The sequence below is a fragment of the Urocampus carinirostris genome, chromosome 8, assembly GCF_059441175.1.
Source record: "Urocampus carinirostris isolate Australia breed hairy pipefish chromosome 8, RoL_Ucar_1.0, whole genome shotgun sequence".
NCBI lineage: Eukaryota > Metazoa > Chordata > Actinopteri > Syngnathiformes > Syngnathidae > Urocampus > Urocampus carinirostris.
The window spans coordinates 21,420-46,101 of NC_142356.1; the positions used below are offsets into that span (position 1 = coordinate 21,420).

Genomic DNA, 24,682 nt, shown 5'->3' on the forward strand with positions numbered 1-24,682 from the left:
GGGATAGCGTAATAATAGTCTGTTCTATGTACAGCCATTTGGGACTTCTTGTAATTAAGGGCCAAAAAAAGGAAAATGACTCGACTTGAGTTGTCAAGTGTGCAGTCAAATGGCTGACAATCCCATTTAAACTAGGAGGGTGGGCTATGACAAAAACAACATTTTGTAAGCAGGGGTCGGGAAGGTATGGCTCGCGAGCCAGATGTGGCTCTTTTCACAAGAACATCCAGCTAGGTTCACTTTTTGAACACATTTAGGCCAGGAGTGTAACTCCTTGTTTCTACCAATAGTTGCAGGAGCGGTAAGAATGGTAAGAAGTATAGTCTTAAAGGATTCTTTCCGTCTCTCTTGGCCAATGAGATTCATCAGAATACGCATGCGAGTGTGATGTCTGCCTTCTACCATGACCTGGATTTTTATCCAAGCAAAAAGTTGGCGCAAATGATCATTAAACATTCTCAAACAGCGCCAAAAAACTTTGACGCCACTGGATAACTTCCTTACTGGAGAAGGAAATCCAACAAAGCACTATCTGATTTACAATAGGTAAGTTAGTTTGTCAATGTATCCTTGTCAGTCAAAGACAAAAGGACAGATAAAAGACATAAACAAAAAAGAGAAAAATAAAGAGAAAGAAAAATAAAATAAGAGAGAAATGAAATAAAGACTGAAAGAGTGAGAGACAGAGACAGGAAGAGAGAAAGAAAGAGAAAAATGAGTGTGAAAAATAAAGAGTGGGGAAAGAGAGAGAGAAAAAGAGAAGAAATAAAAATTGAGAAAGAATGGAAGAAAGTAAGGCAGAAAACCGAGAGAGAGGGACCGAAAAATAAAAACAGACACAAAGAGAAAAAGAAAATGAAGAGGAAAATTTTTAAAAAGCTGAAAAAACTCAAAACTCACCTTTTCAGACTTGCCTATTCTTGACCATATGCCTCACACACTGCCCCTTTTAACGATAATGTATTTAATTGGCTATTTAGGACTTGCTTGTTTTACTGTCTTACTCATATGTACAGCGACCTTAGGTGTCCTGAAAGGCGCTTCGACATACAATGTGTTATTATTATTATTATAAAACTAGAAAGACAAAAAGAAAGTGTTTTTTGTTTTGTAAAAGAAAAGTACAAAAATAATCATCCTTAAAATGAGAAAATGTACAGTATATGCCGGCAACATCGGAATCTTTTTCGACTCGACAATCGTTTTGGACATTCAATCGAGCGTCTTCTCGGTGTGTGCGATGCTTTATTTCTAGAGGTTTTTGCTTTCAAACTGGAATGAGAAAAAAAATGGATTTTTTTTTTTCGAGGTGAAAGAAATAAACCTCCGGTTCTCATAGTCAATCAGACAGTTGAAATTTCGACGGAAGCCCCAGTCCGGTCCGTCTCGTCGGTTCGCTCCGTCGCTGTGCCCGAAGCCTCACAACTCGTCTCGGGCGCTCCAGTCATCCAGTTGGGACTGCGGGACGTCCGAATTCCGGGCCCGCGGGCTGATCAGGGCCTGTTCTTGAGTCTTTCTGGAATTGGCCCGGTCCCAGTCCGTCTTACTGGTCTCATTGTTCCAGACCACCGAGGTCTCCGTGTCGCTGATGTAGCCCTCGTCCCCCGTGTAATGAGTCGGGTAAACCAGCAGGGGCTCCGCCGAGAAGGCTCGGAGGTTGCGCTCCGGGAAGTGCTTCGTATAGTCGGAACTGAAAGAAAAATTGCTTCTTAACTTTCTTGTAGCCATAGACTCTTACAGATGCGCAAGACCCTTTTAGCTAGGCTGCCATGTGCTGCAATTGTCGTCTATAGGGCCAATCTCTTTGCTACAAATACACGCCCACTCTCCTTTTCTTAATCTTACATATTTGAATCTTTAAATCTTTATAGTCCTTTCATAGTGAATAACCTGCTTTTAATCCCTACATACTTGTTCCATACTATCCACATAATATTTATCGCGCGACCGTGTCCTTCTTACATAGCCATATACTGTATATAGTTTGCTACTGCACTTTTATACATAAATATTTATATTTATACGCTGCTATGCACTTCGAGTTGGATGCAAACTGCATTTTGTTGCTTTGTATTTGTGACTTGTGCAATAACAATAAAGTTGGATCTCATCTAATCTATTCTTTCCAGCTACAGACTGTCAAAAGGAAGGAACCTCATACGACGTACCCTTCGTCCCCAAAGACACCCCTTATTTTCAGATCTTTGGACGACCTAAGCCGCCTGATATACTGAACTACGTCCACGGTGAACAAAACCATATTTGCCTAAGGGGACCTAATATATCATTTTCAGTGATCTTACACCCTTTTTGGGCCAAATTCAAGCCCATTTCCCAATTTTTCCAGTACCAATAAGAGAAGAAAACCAGTGCAGCTCAAAAGAATGGGAGCATTAACCTCAGTTTTAAACCCTTACTTTAGCCTCAACCTTATTTCGGAACCTTATATCCGTTTAAAACCTCAACTTGCAGCTCAAACTTTAGCCCTAACCCTGTTCCAAACTGTAAATCCCAAAATTCATAATATGGAGCTCAAACCCTAGTTCTTAAGCCTACACTTACACCTTACTCTAGCTGTAACCGTAGCCCAACCCTATTTAATATCCCTAAATTCAGTTTATTACCCTAATAGGGAGCTTAAACCTTAGTTCCTGAGGCTAGCCACAATCCAATTTTGGAATCATAAAATAAGTTTAAAACCCTTATTGGAAGCTAGAAACCCCTAGCTCCTAACCCGAGCCCAACACTTGACCTGAGAAAGATGGCAACAGATTCTAGCATTTACAAGTAATTCACCAAAAATTCAAGAACTTTTAAAACCTTGAAAACGCAGCATTCAAATTCAAGCGAGGATTTAAAGCCCCGCACAAAACCTGCATTTTGCTTTAATTGTGATCATTTCGAATTGATTTAAAAAAAATGTAACATGTAGATGTCTGCATGTATAGTTATTCATAAATGAGAGCTATTGTCTAGGTCACCAGGATGGGCCCATTGCGGGCCCCTTGCGATTCCAAATGCTGCACGCTCCTGATCTAGATAGACAAGTGAGTGTAGGGCTTTACTCACACGGGATGTTTGTCATACATGACCGGGAGGAACTCATCGACGGGGATGACTTTGTTGAGGGGCCGGGCCCCTAGGAGCTTTCGGGCCCCCGCCAGCGACAGCATGTAGCCCAACGTCCAATAGGAATAGTCGGCCTCGACGAGGTTGCGAACGCCCGCTACAGACTTCTCCGGACGGTCCACTTGCATGCGTTTGCGACCGATGTAACTGCACAAAATCAAATATTCCCGCATCCGTTATCCCCCATGGCATATTGCTAAGAGCCCAGGCCAGAAGAGCGCATTTTCCTCTGGTCTTGTGGCTTTTTTTTTTTGCCGTTATTTACATGTAAAATGAACCCCCACCCTTTGTCCCCACTCCCATATTGCTGCCAGTGAGGACCAGCAGAAGGCACTTTTTTCTGTCGGTGTGCTGTTCTGGCCCAGCTAAGATTGGAAATGCAGTTGTAGCCATGATCCATTACGCCTAATCCACTATTGCTGAAAGCAGGGTCGGGCAGAGCTTCAGGCTGCCGAAATGTGCCGTTGTGGCCCACCTAAAATGAACTGCATTGTTTGGGCCGTGATCCATTATTCCTAGTAGACTATTGTTGCATGGCAGCTGTTTGCCCTTAAATGAGCAGCACCTGCGGGGACACAATCTGTTATCCGTAGCCAACTATTGCTGTGAGCGAGGGCGGACAGAGGGTGTTCTAAAATGGGAGTATCAGGGGCTACTTTTCTGATTTGGGCTTATCGCATGGGGTACTGGTCCCTACTAACCGTGAAAAACAAGGGATCCAAGTATTTGCATCCTGTTAATTTGGAAAAAGCAGATGAGAGATGCCAAAAGAGGATTTCTATCAAAGAAAGGAACAAAGTGAATTCTCACATGAGATCCCAGTCCAGTCGGTTTGTGGTGACCTCCTGCAGCAAAGCCTGCAGACGGCGCTTGAAGAAAATCTCAAAGCGGAGGTCGTCCTCAATCACCAAGGACGTTCGCAATGCGCGATCGACTATCTGCAAAGTCAAAAAACTTCAGAGTGCGGAAAATGACTTGTACATGTTGTGGATTTGAAGAGGAAAACAGGGAGATCAGTGTTCTGCCAGAAGAGCTATTCACTTCAGATTCAGATTCAGATCTACTTTATTGTCATTCTAGTACACGTGTATACAGAACGAAATGTCGATACATCTGACCCGCACAGTTTCCTTGAATGTACAGATATAAATAAAATGTTGTATTGAGTTGTAGTATTGAGTGCTAATAATATACTAAATAATTATGGCTATGTATAGTATTTTACAGTAGCGCAAATAGTGCAAGAGGAGTAGCCAACCAGATGTGCAAAATGGGCAGTCAGGTAAACAGAACAATAACACTGTAACAATAACGCTGTAAGTACAATAGTGCAGAGAAACAGATGTGCAAGGAGTGGCTAGCTATAAAGAACTGCCAGTAGTGCAAAAAGTCAAACAGAACCCACAGATGTACAGATTAGCAGCAGTTTAGATTTACTATGTGTTTGAGTGACCATTTAACATTCTAATGGCCAGGGGGACAAGACTATTGTGGAACCTGGTGGTCCTGCACCGCACACTGCAGTACCTCTTCCCAGAGGCTAGCAGAGTGAACAGTTCATGATGGGGGTGAGAGGGGTCCCTGATAATGTTCTTAGCTTGGGATAGGCAGCGCTTCTGGCCAATGTCCTGAATGGAGGGAAGAGAAGTCCCGATGATTTTCTCTGCTGTCCTCGTCACCCTCCTCACGTCTGTCAGTGAGGAAGTCCAGTAGCCTTGACAGGCTACAGGGCAAACGCTTCCTGCCGCTGGCAGACACGACTCACAAAACCGGCCTTGTTCATTAAGGTCATTTGGGCATGAAATGGAGAAGATCATTCCTGGGTTTTCTGTAGCTGTGAAGCCTGATACGCATCGGTTAGAGACATTTCTCAAATTAGGCACAACGATAAAGAATCCGTCGTTTCTCTAAGAAATGACAACGTTGCCATCTCTATTCATCTCCGACTCCATTTTCCCCCACACGCTTTCTCTTTTGTTGATTAGACATGCGCGTTTCTCGGGTCAACAATATCCTTTGTTCTTTCTTTTGATTTAATTTTCCTTGCCGTGTAAATAAATCGTAGTTCATAAGAATCAAACCGCGTGCATTATTTATTTGTGCGTCCATACTATTTTTCCATTGGACTGATCGATCATTATCCAAATAAAAAAATCAGTACCTTAAAGCTAAAAATACTAAATGTTGTGACAATTGCTTCCTTCTTAAAATTACAGGGACAAAAAAAAAAAGACTATTTGGGAACTCATTCAGGTGGTAAATCGTGAGCACCACCAGCTGGCCGAATCAGTAACCACTGAGTGAAGTTCTAAAAGAATAAATGAATAGTATTTAGAGCAATTTTCTCTTCACTCCAATAGTAGAAAAATAAAGAAATTAGAAAATTAAGCATGGTTTATGATAATGAGATAGGATCGGGTGTCACCTGTACAACTAGACCACTAGAGCTTAATTGTTCATCAGGCTATTTTTACGGAGCCCGAAACACTGATTTGCATATCGCATTTTGTTTTGCATTCTGATTGTCAAAACAATCTCTTCATTTCTTCACCCGTGCCTCAATAAAAAAGTATTTTTTTCTGTTTCCGTCTTTGGCGTGAAGACAAAATTTTCTTACCTCGTTCCAGATGTCGTAATGGGAGAGGAAGCATCCCAGTTCCCCTTTGGTGAGAGGTCGGCCATGATACGGGTCTTTGTAGCCGGGCAGCATCCGAATCCCCATCGACTCGATGCGGCTCTTGTTCAGGGCCCTGACGCTCGAAGAAAATGCTCTTTTAAAGTGCCAGTGTGTCGTAATTCCAGCTAGCAGTTAGCCGCTCGCAAACGACCTACTTTCCGTCCACGGCTGCGACCACTTTGCAAGTGAGCTCCATTTGTTGAAGGGTCCTCAACATTCGCTGCCGCCTGTCCGCTCGTCGCTCCAGATTGATCATAAAAACCTGAAATGGAAAAGGAAAAAAAATCATAAAAAAAACTCGTCGACGCGGCAACGGGAAAAAAGTACCTCGTCGAAGCCCATCTTGTCGCCTTGCTTGGGGGGCAGTGATAAAAAGCCAGAAGTTTCCAGCGGGGGATTTCTCACTTTGGAAGAAAACGACAGAAAGATTGATAGGTGGCCTAAAAACACGCCCGTCACAAACGGAAGGCTGCCAACAAAGCAACCGCTAGAGAGAGCTTTAACTACACGAATAAACAGCAATCTATACACTGGAGTTCAATATTGGAAAAAAATTGGAAAAATTGGAGATTTTTGAAAAAAATCCATTCTTGGCTGCTCAACAGTTGAAGGACATTTTGTTGAGTCTATACCATGCCGCTACAACACGTTCACAAAACGGATAAGGTGTTTCAACAAAAAAAAGCACTAATCATTATTAGAAAGAACTTTCAAGTGCCTTTCACTTGATGGTGCCAATTTCCTCGATGATCTGCCAACGCCTATTCAACTGGCATTCTAACTGCCAGTTTCACTGACTTTTTAAGACGGTCGAGCGTTCTAAATCGATTCGAAAGCCTCCGGCAGCAGATGGAGCAGATGACAACCAAAGGGATGACACTATCAACCGCAGAAAGACAAGCCGATGGTTACAAATCTGTGGTTTCAAGAATATTGAATCTTCACAAAACTGAAAAAAAAAAAACGGAATATTGGCTCCAAATATGGGCTATAGGCCTCTTCTCGATACTAATCATGGGTATTGGTCCTGAAAAACCCATAGCCGTCGCTTCCCAATGATTTTGGATCGAAAAGAAGCGGGGAAACTCACGCATGATCTCAAGATGAGTGTGCAGGAAACTGTCGGCCTCGTCCACCAAAGTGGCGTGCGAACGCACGGGCACCGGAAGGTAACCGTAGATCTCCTTGTTGCACACGTACATCTGGACGCCTGAAGAAAATCACACAAATGTCAAAAAATGAACGGTTAAAAAAAAAAGAACGGGTCCCCTCCCCCACGGGTCACCACCCCAATGCGGCCCCTCCCCCATCTCACCCGCCGTCCGAGCCGAGTGGGCGAAAACGATGACGTCGTCGAGGGCCCAAGCGTATTCCGGGTGTGGCGGGTAAAAGGCTAAATGGCGAGAAGCTTCTTTGCGTAAATCCAGCAAAAAGGTGGAGTGGACCATCGGGACGGCGAAACAGCCCGCTCTCTCGTGCTTCCTTATTGGAACGTAGGCCGCCGTTCGCTTGTAGTAACCCTGCACACATTGAAGATTGTCATTCCCTGCTCTCTGGACTCTCCAAAAAGACAATTCAGCAGCACATTGTAGGTCCTACCCTGCTACAAATAACGTTTTTCCCTAGCCGTTCCCATGCATACTCTGCCAAACCAAGAAAAAGTCCCACAATTTGTTCTCGAGACATTTCCTTTTCCCAAGAGTGCACACAAGCGCACTCATACCAGGGCCCCTTCATCTACGGGAAGTGAGCAGATACTCCGGCTGTAAAATAAAGATTTGAACCACTAAAGTGTTGATTTGTAACCCAAAGATTAATTGAACTTGATTAATATATATATATATATATATATATATATATATATATATATATCTTTGTTTACCTGCGAAGTCATGCCACACCAGAAGTTGGAGTAGGCGCCTCTGGACTCCAACATGGGGGCCACGATTGTTTTGTTTTCTCGCATGAGTTTCCACAACACGTCCCGGTTGGTTAGCAGGTTGTCGCAGTCGGAAACCTGTCGCCGGCAAAACAAAACTAAACTATCAAGAAAAGACCACAAAATATCGTGGTTTATTCACCGATCCCTTTGCTTTCCCTCTCCCCGGGTGTTTCCTCTGCTCGAAATACTCCGGGCTCCCACCTCACTTTGCTTAACCGTTCTGATTCCTGAAGACTTTCACTCACCGTTACGACAAGCTCCTCCTTCCGCGACCTCCTCCTTTAATTCCCTTCACATTGCAGTTGTTCCACTCCAACCCTCTTCTTAAAAGGTATTCCAGTGTCTCCATTTCCATGTCGTCTCCACCCCAAGATCCCCTTTCGAGATCTCTTCCTCTGCGATCCCGGTTCCCCCTCTCGCCAGTAAAGTCTTTAGATGTTGCCGTTTAAATAAACGTCAACCTCGTGGGGTTAGGCCACGTCCCTTGTGTCCCGCGTTTGGGTCTGTCTGAGACCTTGTAACAATTTTTATTGTGAAAAACTAGAAAGTGCCTTTGTAAACGTCTGGACGGAGAGAGATGAGGTTTGTGCACGTCCACGATGGTCATGCAATCACTTGGATGGGGGGCTGAAAAGTTCTTGCATCGTTCATGCATAAGTTCAATGTTTTTGCAATTCATGTTATTTTTTTCAAGCAAAACGCTCTTGTGTTTATCGAAAGCATTCAGATATTAGAGCTATCAAACCAAATGAGACATGTACTGTACTGTATCCACTACACAGCATTATCTCCAGACAGAAGAGCAGTTTCAGCGACAGACTGCTGTCACTGTCTTGTACTACGGACAGACTGAAGAGATCTTTTCTTCCTCATGCCTTGAGGCTCTTTAACTCTACCCGGCAGAGTAAAAGCCCACATGAAACCACACCCCCTACATTGCATATTACCGAATTTTATTGCAATATGTATTCTGTGTAGCACTATTTAGTTATTCTATATAACACCCTACAGTGGGCATTTGCACGTCACACTGGGTATTTGTATATTGTATTCTTTTTGCTTTATTATTGTATTGTTCTCAGCGAAGGGATGCTGCTGGAAATGGGAATTTCCCTTTGGGGATGAATAAAGTATCTATCTATCTATCTATCTAAAATTCAAACTAAGGCGCACCGGATTTGAAGCTGCTGGTCAGTGCTCCTCCTTCGATGGACACCTTTTCCATGATGAGGGTCTGTTCAGGCTAGTTTTATTCATGCACAAAGCGCAAAGTTACATTAAACCTGCGTCTTCCTCCACACATATATTCTACCTGTCTCACCCTTAACTTCACTGCTCAGACGCCCCCTGGCGACCGTTAGAAGAAATGCACCAATAAGGCGCATCGTTGCATCAACTGCAGGGTTGAAGGTTTGTGACAAAAATTGCCGTTTTTAGTCAGGAAATAACAGTAAAATATGTTCACACACACACACACGCTATTTTGCAATTTCTCCCACTTATTAATCATGGAGGGTTCTGCAATTGTCATGTCCACAGTGAGAGATAAACTAAAAAGAAAAATCCAGAAATCACAATGCATGATTTTTTTAACAATTTGTTTGTGTGATACAGCTGCAAATAGGTATTTGAACACCTGTGTATCCTTTAGAATTCTGACCCTGAAAGACCTTTTAGTCCGCCCATTCGAAGTCCACCTGCTCTCCATGTATCATCCTGTTTGAGGTGGTTAGCTGCATAAAGACACCCGTCCACCCGGCACTTTCAAGAGGGACAAAACGTTGACGGTGAAATAAAAGCAAAAGCGTCCATTTTCTCTAAACATTGAAGAACGACATTCAATTGAGTTTGGGTACGTCTCGGATAGGGATTTGAGCTGAATTATACCCGATTGATATCTAAATTAAATGGAAGTCGGCGGTGCCCTCTTCTGGGGAGCTTTGCTAAGGCTGCAGTCTATAAATCCTTGAAAAAAGCGCTGTGTCTTGCTTTTACACATCGGCACTACGTCACATGGCAATATTGATCAGATTTTGCTTCATTGTGCATACTTTGTTTTCCTAATGACAGATGAAGGTTCAAGCTTTCTTGTAACAGAGTTGTTTTTTACAGTTCCGGAGTCATGTAACACATTGGGGTTTTTTTTAATATACAACTGTAAATATAAGGTGACACGCCACGCATGTTCAGTAACGATAGAACGAGACTAGATAGTCATATTATACTGCCTTACGATTGACATTTCTTGTCAACAAAATATTTGAAGTCCATTCATTGTCCACGCCGCTTATCCTCAATAGGGTGGCTGGAGCCCATCCCAGTCATCTTTAAGCAGCGGACACCATGAGCTGCTTGCCACTCAGTTACCAGGCTGAAGAAGTGCAGTTGCACGTTTCTAATTGACCAGTTGTCTCGGGTTTTTGCAGTTTGATTTATTTTATGTATTCAAAACACCCCTTGAATTCTTGAACTGTTTACTTTTTGCGTTAACAATACACTTGAAATGTCTACTTGACCAATTGTCTCTTTATATCGTTTACTGCCGAAAGTGTCATTTGATGATATTGTTTACTGTTTTTTTTCTGGCCCTCCAAATGTAGGAGAAACGTGTTGCTGGTGAGGTGCAATAACGATGACAAGGTTCTAGAACACAACTACCCGTCTGTTCTTCTCTGTTCAACTGACTGAAATACTACTCCAAAAAGGTCCAATTCCTTTTATATACAACAGGAATAGTTACTTTCCCTGGTAACTGGTTACTTTGAGTATAGTGTCATTCAGTGACTAACTCGGTGACTTTATCCAAGAAGTAGCGAGTACCTAGAGCTAATGACATGGCCGAGGACTGTTTAGGATCAAATATTTGAACGCGTGGAACGTTGCCATACCAGCAGGTAGTCGGCCCAGGCCTCCCGGGCGCTCTCCAAAGCCCCCTGACGAAGCTTCATCACATGCTCGTAACGGAGATTGTTCCAGTGTTTGGGCCCCGTCTCGTCCTCAAAGGCGCTAAAAAAGAACAAAGGGCGTCCAAGAGCTTTTGGGACCAGAGAACTTCTTTGGATCCTGCTAGCGGACGGGTTCTAGTACCTGGATCCATCATCGGGTCTCCAGTCCACGTCGTGGTAAAGATTTTGGACTTTGGCGAGCCACTCTCCCAGGACGGACGTGGTGTTGTCCACGTTGTGATCTGTCGCCACCCTGTGGCCGAATAAGGAACGCACACCAGACAAAATACATTCACAGTCAGCCTATATTGTTCGGTTATGGCAGAGGTCTCCCCGAGGTGGCGCCCCCTAAGGCCAACTGAGGTGCCTCTGGTGGCTTATGGCCATTTCTAAAAAGAAAATGGGTGTATTTTCACTGATTGACGGACTCCATTGAACTCTTTTTTTAATAACCCAGTGATAATAAGACTAGTTGTTACTTTAGAAATTCAAATCAATCAGTTCCAGTTTTTGGGCTTCATAAAGAAAAATAATCTCTTCAAGTATTTATAGTATTTTTTAAGCAATTCGTGAAGAGAATAAAATGAGAATCTATTCATGTCATAAACACATTTATTTATTCATCTTTGTGATCATTTATTTGTACAGAAAATACAACAAACTCAATTCTAATTTATGGGTTTTTGAAAACGAGTGAGCGAAAAAATATATGTGCAGTTTTTTAGCTAACTATCTGGCTACTTATTTAGCTTTGTAGCCAACCATTTTCCTACATTTTGAGCTCTTTAGCAAGCTATCTAGCTCGGTTTTACATATTCTAATACTATTTAGCTAACATTTGAGCTTTTTTTTGCTATTTATCAAGCTATATTTTGGCTTTCTTCCTGGCTAGCTAACTAGCTTTTTTAGCCTAATATCTAGCTATTTAGTTGTTTTTTTATGTGTTAAACTAGCTTTCTAGCTCCTTTCTGTTTTTTTTTATCTGTTTACTAGCTAACTATCATGTGACTTTTTAGCGATTTAGCAGGCAACGTAGCTAAGTTGCTATGTTAGAAATGGATACGGAAGTGGGCGACCTTTGCGCTAATTAGTAACAAAAAGAAGCTCAGTGCTTGAAAAAAAGGTGGGAGAGCCCTGATCTATGGTTTTAAATTGAAAAATATGAAATCAAATACTTTTCTTTTCACAAAGTCTTATTATTTTTTATAAAAACGGTCTCGGCGCCCTCTGCCGGATTAAAAATCGCTACTACAAAGCCCAGCTTGACAACAGACTCAACTTACTTTAAAACAGGGCTTTCGAAGGGATTTTAGCAATTTGGGGGCCACGTGCCAGGAAAAAAAGAATCTCATGGGGGCCGGACTAGTGGCTCAGGGGTGACATATTTCAAAGTGCAGCTCGTTTATCTCTAGGTTGTATTAAAACCCTTGGCAAGCTTGATCCGGCCCGCGGGCCAAACGTATGCCGATGGAGTTCTATAGCAAACTCGACTCCGAACTTTTAAGTCACTGTGACGTCATCGCCAAGCGACGAGTGCCAATGTTGTCATCCCGGAGAAGATTTCGCTCCTTTATTCATCAGAACGAAATGTGAACTTCCCCCGAAATCCATCGTTTTATTTAGCAAGCTCTGTTATATTTTAAGCTCGAGTAGTGAGCATATGTTCCAGGCGTTTTTTTTCCACTTGACGTATTTGAAGATGTGGCATGAAATAAGGGAGGGTGGGAATGAATCCGGGGCGAATCAGAACATGGCGAACTTTAATAAATCTCCATTTGAAGGAGAAGAGAAGAATGCTTACCACAAAGCGAGGCGGTCCTTGGGATAGCGAAGTCTCTCTAAAGCTCCGAGAAAAAGCGGCAAGGAGTGCGCCGAGTTGCGGCAGACGAGCGCCACCAGCACGCGGGGGGCCAGGAGAGGCGACTCGGGGCTCCCGCGCTCCTCGGGGAAGTAGCCCGGACACGGAGCCGGAAAGGAGATCAACAACAGGGCGGGGAGAAGGCGGAAAATACGGGGCATGGCCGTGGGAGAAGCCGTGGAGCGCGGCGGGCGGGCGGCTGGCCGAAGACGACGGGTTTGGAGATGAGGAGTGGTCGTCATTCAAGGGGGAGGTTCGAGTTTGCCTGGCAGAATTCCAGGGGAGGAACTGCTTGTCCCAACAAAATTCAAGGGGGGGGGGGCACTAGCGCATTCAAAGGATGGCCTCGAATTGGGACGGCACGGAGGAGCAGTGGTTAGTGCGTGTGCGGCACCGTTCTGAAGTCATAAGATCGAGCCTTCCTGTGGAGTTTGCATGCATCGCTGGCTCACTCGCTGAGACACGCCAGAGGCTGCTAGTTTGGCAACTTAAGGGGACATTGGCTATTATTTAGCGCCCCCTAGTGTAAAAAAATAATTCATTAAAAGAGCCGTATTCATTTGAATAACTAGAAAACGATGCGTCTCTAAAGGGAGCTGACGTGATTTTTTTTTCAATCTTGCTGCCCAAAAAGCAAACGCCAAGTGAAAGACTGGGCCAAAAAATGGTGCAGTTTGGTCACTTCAAGTCTTCCATAGTTTGTTATCTTCCTTGTGCTCCGTGCCACTCGTTTTTTTTGGTCGCACGACACAAAAGCAACCTCTAGCGGTCCAATAGTCCACGTTGTCTCTTTAAACAGCGATGCCATACCTGAGTCGTTCGATAAATTGTGATCGACGTTTTCGAGCGCGTCATTCTGTTGTTAACCGAATCGCCGAGCGATTCGATTTAGGGTTTGTTTCATAAAGGATGTTGAACGTGCTCTGAATGTCACGATTGCTGACGCGGGGCACCTGCCACTGCCCCGTTGGCGCCAACAGCCACGGGATCCGATCGGCTGTCGGACTCTTTTTAAGCTCCCGTCTTCCGAAAGCGAGCCGTCGGACCGTCTCCGAACCTATGCTCTCAGCTAGGCAAGCTTTTGTACTCTGCGACATTATCCCGCCCTGTTTTCCTGCCTGGTACCTGTTGCAGACCGTTTTCTGGACCCGTTTCTGCCTTTGCTCCTCCGTCCCGGCCATCGATCTGTATTTTCCCTGTTACCTGCCTGATACCTGTCGCCGACCTCTTTACCGGACCCGTTTCCGTTTTGCTCCTCCGCCCCGGCCATCGACCTGTTTTTCTCGCCGTCTACGACGACCCTCGCTCGACACGGAAGCGCCACTTCCGCGTTCCCGCCGTCTGCTAGCCGTGACCGACGATCATGGGATCGTGGATGCGAGCGCGGCTCTCTTTCCTAATAAAAACGGAATAAAACGAACGCTATCGGGTCCCGTCTCTGTTTCTGGTTTGTGACACTGAATCATCTAACTCTGACCCTTCCATGTTGCGCCACACCGAGATAGAAAAGATTGAATTTTTGTTTCCGGAGATGCACTAACTTCACCAGCGCTTGATAAAGACAATGCTAATGGAAAGTTTCTATTGGACGCCTGGACATGACAAGTGAAGAGGTGGAGAGAGAAAGAGAGAGAGAGAGAGAGAAAGAGAGAGAGACAGAGGCAGCACATTGAGATTGTTGTATATCTGTCGTATTTTCTCAGTATTTTTGTATTATCACAGTAGTTTGATGATTATAGTATTTTTGCAGTATTACTGTTGTATTATTTTGTAGTATATTTGTACTACCTCTCTCTTATTTCGTAGTATTTCCATATAAGAATGTTTGTTGTATATCTGTAGTATTTCTGTCGTATTTTTCCAGTACAGTGTTGCAGTAGTTTTATTTTCGTCGTATTTTTGTGATATTTCCTTAGGGTAGTTTCTGTAGTAGGCGTAATTTGCAGTATTTCTGATGTAAACCTCTTGTAACAGTATTTTTGTAATAATATTTATCTGGTAGTTGTTTATATTATAGTATTATGATTTATATATTTATTATTTTTGGTATTTTGTATAATTCCTGTAGTTTTCTTTTTGTAGTATTTTTGGAGTGAATCATTCTCTAGTAGTATTTTGTATTTTTTCAAATAATACAGTATATGAGGTCCCTGTTTTCAAGCACTATAAATGATATTTAGTTTTGTAGTTATTGCGTAGTATTTTTGTTGTATTTCTGTACAAGTACTTTGGAGCGGACACGCGGAGTGACAATGTTGGCACCCAAAAAGTGAACCACTCTTGGGGGCCCCCTAGCGGTTGCAAAGATCCTAAGCAGCCGCTGAGCTCGTTTATGCCTTGGGCCGGTGTTATGCCGAAATGTGCATCCCGTGACGTTGGATCGTTTGAATGTTTTTTGAATTCTCACAAAATCTGTGTTATTGTTGTATAACTGTTAAAATTCCCGAACCTCATCAATTGTTAAGTTATGGGCGTCTGCGACTGTTTTTTTCGTTTGGCACTTTATGGGCTTCAGCGCTTGCCGTAGCGTCAGCTAAATAGCATCGCGCTGAAGACGATCGCAGTCGTGAATAGATGCCCTGATTTTTGTATTGTTTTGTTGACTAAATGAAATGTTTATTGAAGGTATTGTTGGATACATTAATCAAAACACGACACAAAGAAAAAAAAACTAATGCTGAGAGTGAGCATGGCCAAATGCTGCACTTGTTGTGCTCCCCCCCTTTAAAAATCGGTATGACAATAGCACTAAGCCAGTCCTCAGGCAGCTGTGAATCCTCAAAAGATCTAGAGAACAGGTAAAATAATGGTTCACATAAAAAGTCAGCTAGCTTTTTAAGCAAGAAATTTGGAATTTTGTCTGGGCCGGCTGAAAATTTGCTGGGAAGTTTTATCAAGTATCTGTGAATTAACTCCTTTGAAAGTTCCACAGAATTTAGAACAGCTGAAGTTCTGCTGGGCAATAAACAGATTGACTGTGAACCCTTGTGTCGCGTATGATTGAGGGTGGTTTCATTAAGCACGGGATGATTTGTTTATTCAAGTCAAATACAAAATACAATTATTGACGTCTTCCGTCTCGTTTGACGATGAGAAGAAATCCAACCCGTTCGTCTTCCGTTTATCTGTTGATGATTTGACGGTTCGTTTCAGCATAATAAGCTTGATGGTAGAGTGCATAAGAGTTTCCATACGAGCGATTTGAATAGAAAAAGGCAAAATGAAAATGTTACTTGCTCAAAAGGGATTTGTATACGGTGTGCATTACCGTTCGATTGCATTCGCAACAAATACAAGACGAAATGCTTTGAGTTGTATTCCATTTCCAACAGAAGCAAGACCAAATGGTTTTGGTTAAATGTTCGCCATGACATTCCCGAAAAGTGATATCAAAGTGAGATCAAAGCAGGTCAAGTGCTTATAGTAGCGAGAGTGAGGTGTGCGCGCTCCCGCTACGGAATGCCAATTTCGCCAGGGATGCATTCCTTGGCATAACGGCGGCTCTGACGAGATCGATACAGTTCTTCGCACAGAACAGAAATAAGCCATTTTGCCACTCGACCGTTGATATCGAATTCATGGATACTATTAATAAGGGCACGATGAGTTATAAGGCTGAAAACCTATTGTGAATTTGACTCCCCCTCTGATCGTGTTTCGCGTCTAAAGTCACGTCACCACTCGCAGACCGCGTCGGTTCCGGCGCGCGTCGGGACTTTACAAAATAAAAGATTGATAAAATAAAGTTTGTGATATGTTTTGTGATGCAGAAGCAATTCGGGTCGCAGCGCGCTTGCGTGCGAGGGCTCTTCCGGTCCAGTCGCACCAGAGGCTCGCAGTCCGGGACCGGACCGGTACCGACGCTAACGACCGAGATGGGAAACAATACTAACAATAAGAAAGACAATGGATGTAACAAGAAGATTTTGGTGCTCTCGGACCTGCTTTGCCTTTGCTTAGGTAAATCAAAACTCATTCATCATGTTATGAAGTAATTGCGTCATTTCGAACGTTTTTTTTTGCATTAAAAAATATAAACTGTATTATAAAACACAAATATGAAAAAAACATGAATAACAATTCTAATGAATGAACAAAAAGTGAATAAAATAATGAATGTGTGTGTACTGTCACGTCTTAGGGAGTTATTATATGTGGATGTTTGTTTCTCTTTCCAATATTTTCCATGAATTTGCTCGGACAAAATGAAATCCAGCCCCAACTTTCATTTGACCTTTTTGTTCTTTTTGTGCTGGACGCTTTGTACATCACCCGGGTCGGGAATGCTCCTTGTTTCCATGGAAACCGGAATCCAGCAGAGCGGAGTCGTTGGGGAATGCTATATTTCCGCCGACTTGGTTTTTGCGTGCGATGCCAGCGGGTTCGTGTGGGCGTGAGCGAGGCCCGCGACGCCTGCGAGAGGCCCGCGAGGCCCGCGACGCCCGCGAGGCCCGCGACGCCCGCGAGGCCCGCGACGCCCGCGAGGCCCGCGACGCCCGCGACGGCCGTGCCGGGCTGCTGCCGCGGCCCCGTCCTTCTTTTGTCTGGAGGCCGTTGACGAGTCACAAAACAAGAAACTTTTCTTCTCCGTCGTCTGTTGTGCTCCTGGCACCGTCGAAAAAGCAGAAATGTCAATGAACAAGGCGTGAAAGAGGAGGACAGAAGACATGTCGGGAAACACACTCGCTCTAAAACATGAAGAGAGAAGAATGCAACTCCTTCTAAGCGGACAAAACATGCATAAAAGAGAACCCAAGAAACATCTGACACGTGAACAGCAACGAGGAGATTTCCATGACAAGACCAAGAAATAAAATGCTGGCAGACTGACTACCTTGATCTAACTGAACGCAACATGAAAGGAGACAACGTAGAACATGATGAAAATCCAACGCGTTCAAACAGAACAAAAAATGAAATCGAGAAGACCCGGGACCTGTTGGGACATACACTAAACATTACGCTCAAGGAAACGTGAAAGCTATTATCTGGAATATGGCGTCATACCACTTAGTTCTAACAGAACAAAACATGAAAGGAAATCTCCTAACATTGAATATTGTTGAAATAACAACAGGACAAAACATGAGAAATAAGAGACCACAACAAAAAAAGTAATTGAACTTTTTTACTTTTTTATTGAAAATTGGGAGAAAGAAATAATGAAAACAGAAACAAATGTCACGAGGCGTGGTGGAGTGGAAGGAGTGATCGGACCGGAACGGAGGCAGGAGGCAGGAGGCAGGAAGGGAGAACTCAATTGCGTAACGATCCAAAACTTTTATTCACCAAAATAAAAGTTGTCCAAAACTCTGGGACATGACAAAACAAACAGTTGTTTCTTCCAACTCAACTAAACAGGACAAGGCATAACAGAACGGACAATGTTTAAAACTAAAACAGGACAAGGCATAACAAACCGGGGAATGTGTAATGAGCCAGCGCCCGCCAAACCCACAACCCAGCCTTAAGTAGCAGACCAGCAATCAGCTGATCTGCTCCAGCTTGAGTTCGGGGGCGCGGCAGACTGGTCGCCACGGCGACCGTGACAACGAATCCCAAAATAAATGTATGTTTTAAATCTAAAACAATATATAAAAATACGTCGGTAAATGAATACAAATTTAAAAAATGACCAATAAAAATTCATCAAATAGAACATTCAAATAAATCTAGGTCTAAAAAATAGTAAAGTGATAAAGTGATAAAATATCTAAAAAGTAACAATAAGTCATTAAATTAAACATAAGAAATAAAACGCAAAATAATCTACAGTAATATGAGGAATAAGCGGTAAAACAAAATAAGTTAAAGATATATATAATAACAAATAATACGCCCCGCCCCCTGTGTCCCCGCCCCCCCACCTGCCAGTCTCCGCCCCCTTTTTAGCGAGCGAGCTTCAATTGGTGACCCCAATCCGTCGGGGTTTCTTCTGCGGGGACGTCGGGATCGACTACCCGAACCTACCCGAGATCATACCTGACAAGGTGCTCATTGTGGGCGGAGTCCTGCTCGCCGCCGTTGCGGTGAGTAGACACGCCCCTTTCTGGGAGGGGGCGTCGCCATTCACCTCCTGAAGGGTTTGTGTCTTTATTTATTCTTTTAAATATTTCTAAATATATTTATTGATGTGTTTAGTTCAGAGGTTATTCATCTATTTATTTATTTATTTTTGTTGTATTTTGAGATCTTTACATTTTTGTGTTCATTCATTTTAATTTGCATTTATCGATGTATTTTAATATTTGACACTCATTTTTTCATTTTGAACTGATTTGTTTTATTATTGAATCATTTTGACTGTATTTTTTTATTTATTTTAAAGGTGTTTTATTCTTGTATTTATTATTTCAAAGATTAGTCATTCGTGTACATATTTATTTAGTGGTTTATTCATTTATTTATTTGTGTATTCATTCAGTCATTAAGTTTGAGTATATATTTTTAGGTATTAATAGCAAATATCTGAAAATATTTATTCATATATCCGTTCATCTATTCATTTTTAAAGTGATTTTTATTTTATGTTAAATGTATTTCTGTATTGTTTTTTCTTATTCGTATTGTATTCTTTAAATCATTCATTTATTTGTTGTTTGATGTATCTATTTTTTTCCAGTATTCCCTCATCTCATCTCATCTCATCTCATTGGCTGCACCGCTTATCCTCAGTAGGGTCGCGGGGTCCAGTATTCCCCATTTTATTTTATTTTGTTTTTGATTTTTTTATATTCTAATTTTTCTTTCTTTATTTTTTATCTATTTATTTGTTTGTATATTACTTTTCCATGTATTTATTCATCTATGTATTTCTAAATGTTTGAATATATGTTTAAATACACCTCATTATTTATCTTTTAATGGGTTTGAAGTTTATTTTTCTGTTTTTCTGTTTGAAATTGTCTTTCTTTATTCATAAATACATTTATTTATTCATAAAAGACATTTTTCATTTATTCATTCATTTATTGAGTCCTATATTTATTGACTCATGCTTCAATGTATTTATTTTTGCATTTATTTATTCATGTCCAAATGTAGTCATTTTTTCTTGATTTTATTTTTTCATAAATTGCGTTCTATTTTTTCTGTCTTGAATTGTTTATATGTTTATTGCTTTATTTCTAAATAGATTTGAGCTATTTTGTTTTTAATTAATGTATTTTTTAAATCCTTCATTCATATCTGAACGTGTACTCTTTTTTAATTCATTCAGATTCGAGTTTTTTCTTTGTGTGAATTTTTCCATTTTTTGATTTCCAAATGGACTTATTTGTATCCTCTTTGTTTTATGGTCGCTCTATCTATCCATTCATTGAAATGATTTATTGTTTCACTTCTACTTGAATGTACTTTTTCTTTGTGGAGATGGAAGAAAGAAAAAAAAGCAAAACCTACCGCATTTCTGAGTCTTCCTTCTCCCTCTCGGGTCCCGCCCGCAGGTGTCGACAGGTGAGTGGCATCACCTGCGCCACTCGGGCCCCTCCGAATGGTTTTGGCGCGTCTCCAGAGAAGCGGCTGACTTCCTGTTTGGCTGCCTCGCGGGCCAATCGCTCACCAACGTTGCCAAATTGAGCGCGGGCCGTTTGCGGCCCCACTTCCTGTCCGTTTGCGGTCTCACCTACGAGGCGCTCAACTGCACACCCGGAAATTACATCACTTCCTTGACCTGCCCGGACGTCAAGCGAGCGGCCCTAGACGAGGCCAGGTGAGCGTCTTCCCGTCGTCCGATTCCATTTTTCCTATTCTATTTCCAATTCGATTGGATTTTTTTCGCCCAAACAGGAAGTCCTTCTTCTCTGGCCACGCCTCTTTTGCCATGTACACCGTGCTGTATTTAGCCGTGAGTGCACAAATGTATTATTCTCTATTTGTTGCCTATTAAATAGGATATCAGCGGTTCATTTCACCCCGGGGTCTTACTTATCGCACAATATAATAAATACAACAGCAGAAAAAAGAGGATATGCACCCCTGAGCGTCTATTCCCATCCTAATTTGATTTTGTGGCCCCTCGAGACACATCACTTTTAGAACCTTGAAACGGGTCACCGGAGACCCTCACCCAACGTAAGGGTTCGATGATTTATTCATACATATGATGTCATCATTTGGCTAAAATAAATCCAAGTCATTCATTTCTTTTGAATACAAATACCCATATATTCCATTTTATGATTAAAAAATGATAAAAGGAGGTGGATTGTTTTGCAAAAAGGAAAACATTGATTCATGTCTTTCTTTTGCTTGAGCATTACCAACTTTTATTTTGATTTATTTATTGAGTAAATTGGCAAAACGTAAGTTTTTAACAAAAACGGAATTTGATCAATTGTTTTTATAATGCTTAATAAAAAACAATGTTCTAATTCAATCCTGGAAGGGGGATTACCACATGTGAGGTCCTTTCTCAAGGTTTCTCTTTTCTCCTCACACTGAGGTTTTTGAGTTTTCCTTGCCCGCATGCTGGTTTAAGATCAGGTAATTGTGTCATTTTGTAACTGTAATCCTGTGCAGTCCTTTGAGACATTTTTGTGATTAAGGGCGTCAGAAAGAAATTTGACTTGACTTGACTTGACTTAATTGTTTTTAAACAAAGCTTCTTAAACATTCAAAATGTGGATGTTGTTTAAAAATAACTTGAAATAATAGGAACAGTGTTAAAAGAAACGACCTATAAAAAAGAACAATGTTTGAAAGAATAAAGATCACATTATAAATATCTGAAATACAATTTCATAAAAATGAAATCAATATAGTTCTTATTTTATCCAAAAACTTACTTTCAATGTATTTTGAATAAATCGTACTACGCTGGATATATCCAGAGCAGCTGAAAAGAGTCAATACCTGGAGTTGGTCAGAGCTGGTGGTCGTGGCTCGCGGGAGAAGTTACTAAAAAGATTGTAAAAGACACATTGACACAGAGCAGCTCACGATAACAAAAGTGGCAATCCATAACCCGTAGCTGAGTGGATGACGTGATGATTGGGGCTAGAAAAGGAAACTGTGGAAAAGTCAAAGGTCTGAATCACAGAGTTCAACTGTTGAAGGTGAGCGATCATGAAAGACCAAGCAGGAGCCGCCCGAGATAAAAAAGGAGGCAAGCCGTAACGTGCAGCCAGGTGGCTAACATGAGTGGCTAGAGAAGGAAATGGTGGGAAAAAAGATTTCTGAATGACTTTTACCTGGATGACCAGCTGTGGCTGAAGCAGAAGCAGCAAACAATAACAATAGCCGTTGGCAGAGAGCCGTAGCCTGTAGCCAAGTTGCTAACTTGACTGGCTAGAGAAGGAAACGGTAGGGAAAAAAGTCAAAGACTGGAGAAGGTAGAAAGCTTGATTTTACACAAAGCAGCTAACTCTAACGATAGAGGTGATCCACAGGCTGCAGGCAAGTGGCTAACATGAGTGACTAGAGAAGGAAACAGATCAACGGACTCAGCTGCGAAAGGCGAGTGACTCTAAAGGACGAAGCGGGAGCAGATAACGATAACAATATCCGAAGCGGCGAGCCAAAGCCTATAGTTAAGTGGCGAAGGAGAGCGGCTACAGAAGGAAAGAGTGAAAAAAATTGGAACCGACTCAGTGACGTTTGCTCGCGTGACCTGCCGAGGAAGGCGAGTGACACTGAAGGACGAATCACGAGCAGCTAACAATAGCGATGGCGACAACAGAGACAATCCCGTGCTTGTAGCTGAATGGCTAACATGAACAGCTTGAGAAGGAAACAGTGGGCTCAAAAAAGTCAACGACTGAAGGACAAAGCAAGCTTAGTTCACTCAAATCGGGGATCGATGTCTAAAGCGGCTAACACTAAATTTAGCGGCGAGCTGTAGCTCGCAGCCAAGTGGCCATCTTGAGTGACTAGAGAGGGAAATAACGGGGCAAGTCATATTTAGTAATGGTTAGCGGAATCACACGACTTAGCTGTTGAAGGCGAGTGACGGTAAAGGACAAAGCAGGAGCAGCAAACAACAACGGCCAGCTTCAGCGTGCAGCCAAGTGGCTAAAATGAACAGCTTGAGAAGGAAACGGTGGAAAAAAGTCAATGATTGAAGAATGAAGCAAGCTATATTTACATTAAAAAAGTAGTATTTTTCCACCCTTCTTCTAGATTTATCTGCAAGCCCGATTGACGTGGCGCAAGGCCCGCCTCCTGAGACCGGTTCTTCAGTTCTTCCTGGTCCTGCTGGGGACTTACACGGGCCTGACCCGGGTCTCCGACAACCGCCACCATCCGACCGACGTCCTGGCGGGCTTCCTCGTGGGCGCGAGCACCGCCTTCTGGGTGGTAAGCCCCGCCCACTCTCAAGTCCGCCAACGCGGCCCACTCATTTTCATAGGGCGCCCCCTGCAGGCTTTCTACATCTCGTCCATGTTCGAGGAAACCGTCTCGAAAAACCGCACCGAACCTTCGTCGGCGCCACCGAGCGTCTGCTGAAGCCTGAGGTGGAACGTCTCTTTTATTTTGAAAAGACTGACAGGATGTAGAAAAGTCAACACTTGGTAGAAATAATCTGATTTCTTAATTCGTAAAAGAAAGTTAGGCAAACAAAAAACCTACAAATAATTCTTAAATATTAAAAAAAAGGAACACTTCAAAAAAAGTGAAATAATGCCTGAATTTAAAAACATTGTTTAAAAGAAATAAAAGAAAGTTGTTTTGTCCTCGTAAAAAAATGGGAATACAAAATAATTCAGAAATCAAAATAAAAATCAGAGGAAAGCGAGTTCAAAATAGGTTCATTCTAGTAAACAGGTAAAAAAATAAAAATTGTTCTTAATCCTAAAAAAATTGGAACTTAGTTAAAAAAAAAATCTGAAATCTCAATAAAAATCTTAGGAACACAACAAAATCAAAGAATAGTTATTTCATCAAAAAAAAAACGTTGTTAGATTTTGGCAAAAGAATTCTAAACTTAAAAAAATTGGAAAACATGAACAAAAAAATCCCTTTTGGTTTAAATTTTTTTTTTTCTGATGCAAATATTTTCCCCCAAAATACAAATATTGTTTAAAAAAAAACTCAATCTAATTTTAACATCTTAAAATAATATTAAGAACATGATTTGAAATAAATGAATAATTCTTAGATTAAAAAATGGTAAAATAGTTCTCAAATTTTAATAAACAGTCGTGTTTTAAATCTATAAATAATTTGAACATTAACTTAAAAAGTAAAGTAAAATTTAATTGTTAAATTAAAAAAAGAAATATTGTTTGAAAATAAAGAGTTATTTAATCCTTGTTTAATAAACAATGAAAATAATTATTAATAAAAAAATATTAGAAAGTTGTTCAAAAATATAAAAAAATACTTTTTTAATCATAAGGAATAAAATGTAAATCTGAAACGGTGTCAATAAAAATAGGAACATTGTTTAAAACCAAATATTCTTAGATCATAACAAAATTAAGCTTTATTGTTTGAAAGGGAATATCTTAAAAGGAAAATGGGACTATGATATCAAATGTTTTAAACTTGAGAACAGAAATATTAGGAACATTGTTTTGTTGTTTACAATATTTATTGTTAAAAATAGGGGGAGTTACTTAAGAAAATAAAAATAATTTTCAGATAAAAATTAAACCTTTCAAAAAAATCCAAATTATTCCTAAATAAAATAACACAAACATTTTAAAATATAATTTAGAATCATTGAAGATAGGAATGTTGTTTCAAAAAAATAAAACTGTTTTTAAAATGTTAAAAAAGAACAATAATAATGCTTTAGTTCTAAGAAATAGGAAGATTGTTAAAAATAAGACGAATTCCTATGATGATAATAACGATGATAATAATTAGAGTAATAACAAATAATGTGAAAATGAAAGGGAGAGCCCAGACCAAACTTGATTTGACGTTTACTCGGACTTCAATAGCAACACAAGACGATTTCAACACTTGAAGGTCGTATGTACAATGTTCAAGGACGTCCGGCAGTTTTGAGGTTTCACGCGGAAGCGAAAGTTCTGACGACCGGCGCTCCAGTTTCGGTCCACCCGTGACGACGCCATCCTCAGAAATCGTAAAAGTCGTTTTTCCGTTATTTACAAACCTTCTGGCGTGGGCTCGCCCATGCTCGTCGTTCTGGTAAGAACCGCCGGAGAGTCATGCACCGTTTT

At 41.5% G+C, this 24,682-nt stretch overlaps 2 protein-coding genes across 3 annotated transcripts; one reads left to right on the top strand and one right to left on the bottom strand.

The window, feature by feature from the left end:
- Positions 1–1,231: 1,231 nt before the first annotated feature.
- On the bottom strand, positions 1,232–13,011 carry LOC148360370 (procollagen galactosyltransferase 1-like). Of its 2 annotated transcripts, none has more exons than XM_088341178.1 (12): positions 12,495–13,011; positions 10,836–10,946; positions 10,637–10,754; positions 7,689–7,823; positions 7,122–7,326; positions 6,897–7,016; positions 6,134–6,210; positions 5,962–6,068; positions 5,747–5,885; positions 3,940–4,067; positions 3,070–3,276; positions 1,232–1,690 (listed from the first exon to the last, which is right to left on the bottom strand). In XM_088341178.1, exons 1-12 carry the CDS (start codon positions 12,791–12,793, stop codon positions 1,420–1,422), a joined length of 1,917 nt encoding a protein of 638 aa, XP_088197304.1. In that variant the 5' UTR covers positions 12,794–13,011; the 3' UTR covers positions 1,232–1,419. The 2 variants fall into 2 exon arrangements, with proteins under 2 accessions (XP_088197304.1, XP_088197305.1); XM_088341179.1 differs by having other exon boundaries at positions 5,747–5,879; positions 12,495–13,009.
- A 3,316-nt stretch (positions 13,012–16,327) lies between these two features.
- On the top strand, positions 16,328–23,460 carry LOC148360371 (phospholipid phosphatase 3-like). The gene is made up of 6 exons (XM_088342949.1): positions 16,328–16,511; positions 18,426–18,580; positions 19,997–20,262; positions 20,340–20,397; positions 22,671–22,847; positions 22,914–23,460. The coding sequence occupies exons 1-6, from the start codon at positions 16,427–16,429 to the stop codon at positions 22,995–22,997; spliced, it is 825 nt and encodes a 274-aa protein (XP_088199075.1). The 5' UTR covers positions 16,328–16,426; the 3' UTR covers positions 22,998–23,460.
- The last annotated feature ends 1,222 nt before the right edge of the window (positions 23,461–24,682 follow it).

What these genes read in the sequence shown, in the direction of transcription:
- LOC148360370 (XM_088341178.1), bottom strand. Translation starts at nt 12,793, where the DNA reads ATGACGACCACTCCTCATCTCCAAACCCGTCGTCTTCGGCCAGCCGCC. An exon ending in CCTGGGCCGACTACCTGCTG is followed by an intron (nt 7,824 to 10,636) that starts GTATGGCAACGT and finishes TGCCGGCGACAG; the next exon opens with GTTTCCGACTGCGACAACCT. An exon ending in ATGTATGACAAACATCCCGT is followed by an intron (nt 1,691 to 3,069) that starts GTGAGTAAAGCC and finishes TTTTTCTTTCAG; the next exon opens with TTCCGACTATACGAAGCACT.
- LOC148360371 (XM_088342949.1), top strand. Translation starts at nt 16,427, where the DNA reads ATGGGAAACAATACTAACAATAAGAAAGACAATGGATGTAACAAGAAG. An exon ending in GCGGCCCTAGACGAGGCCAG is followed by an intron (nt 20,263 to 20,339) that starts GTGAGCGTCTTC and finishes TCGCCCAAACAG; the next exon opens with GAAGTCCTTCTTCTCTGGCC. An exon ending in ACACCGTGCTGTATTTAGCC is followed by an intron (nt 20,398 to 22,670) that starts GTGAGTGCACAA and finishes CCCTTCTTCTAG; the next exon opens with ATTTATCTGCAAGCCCGATT.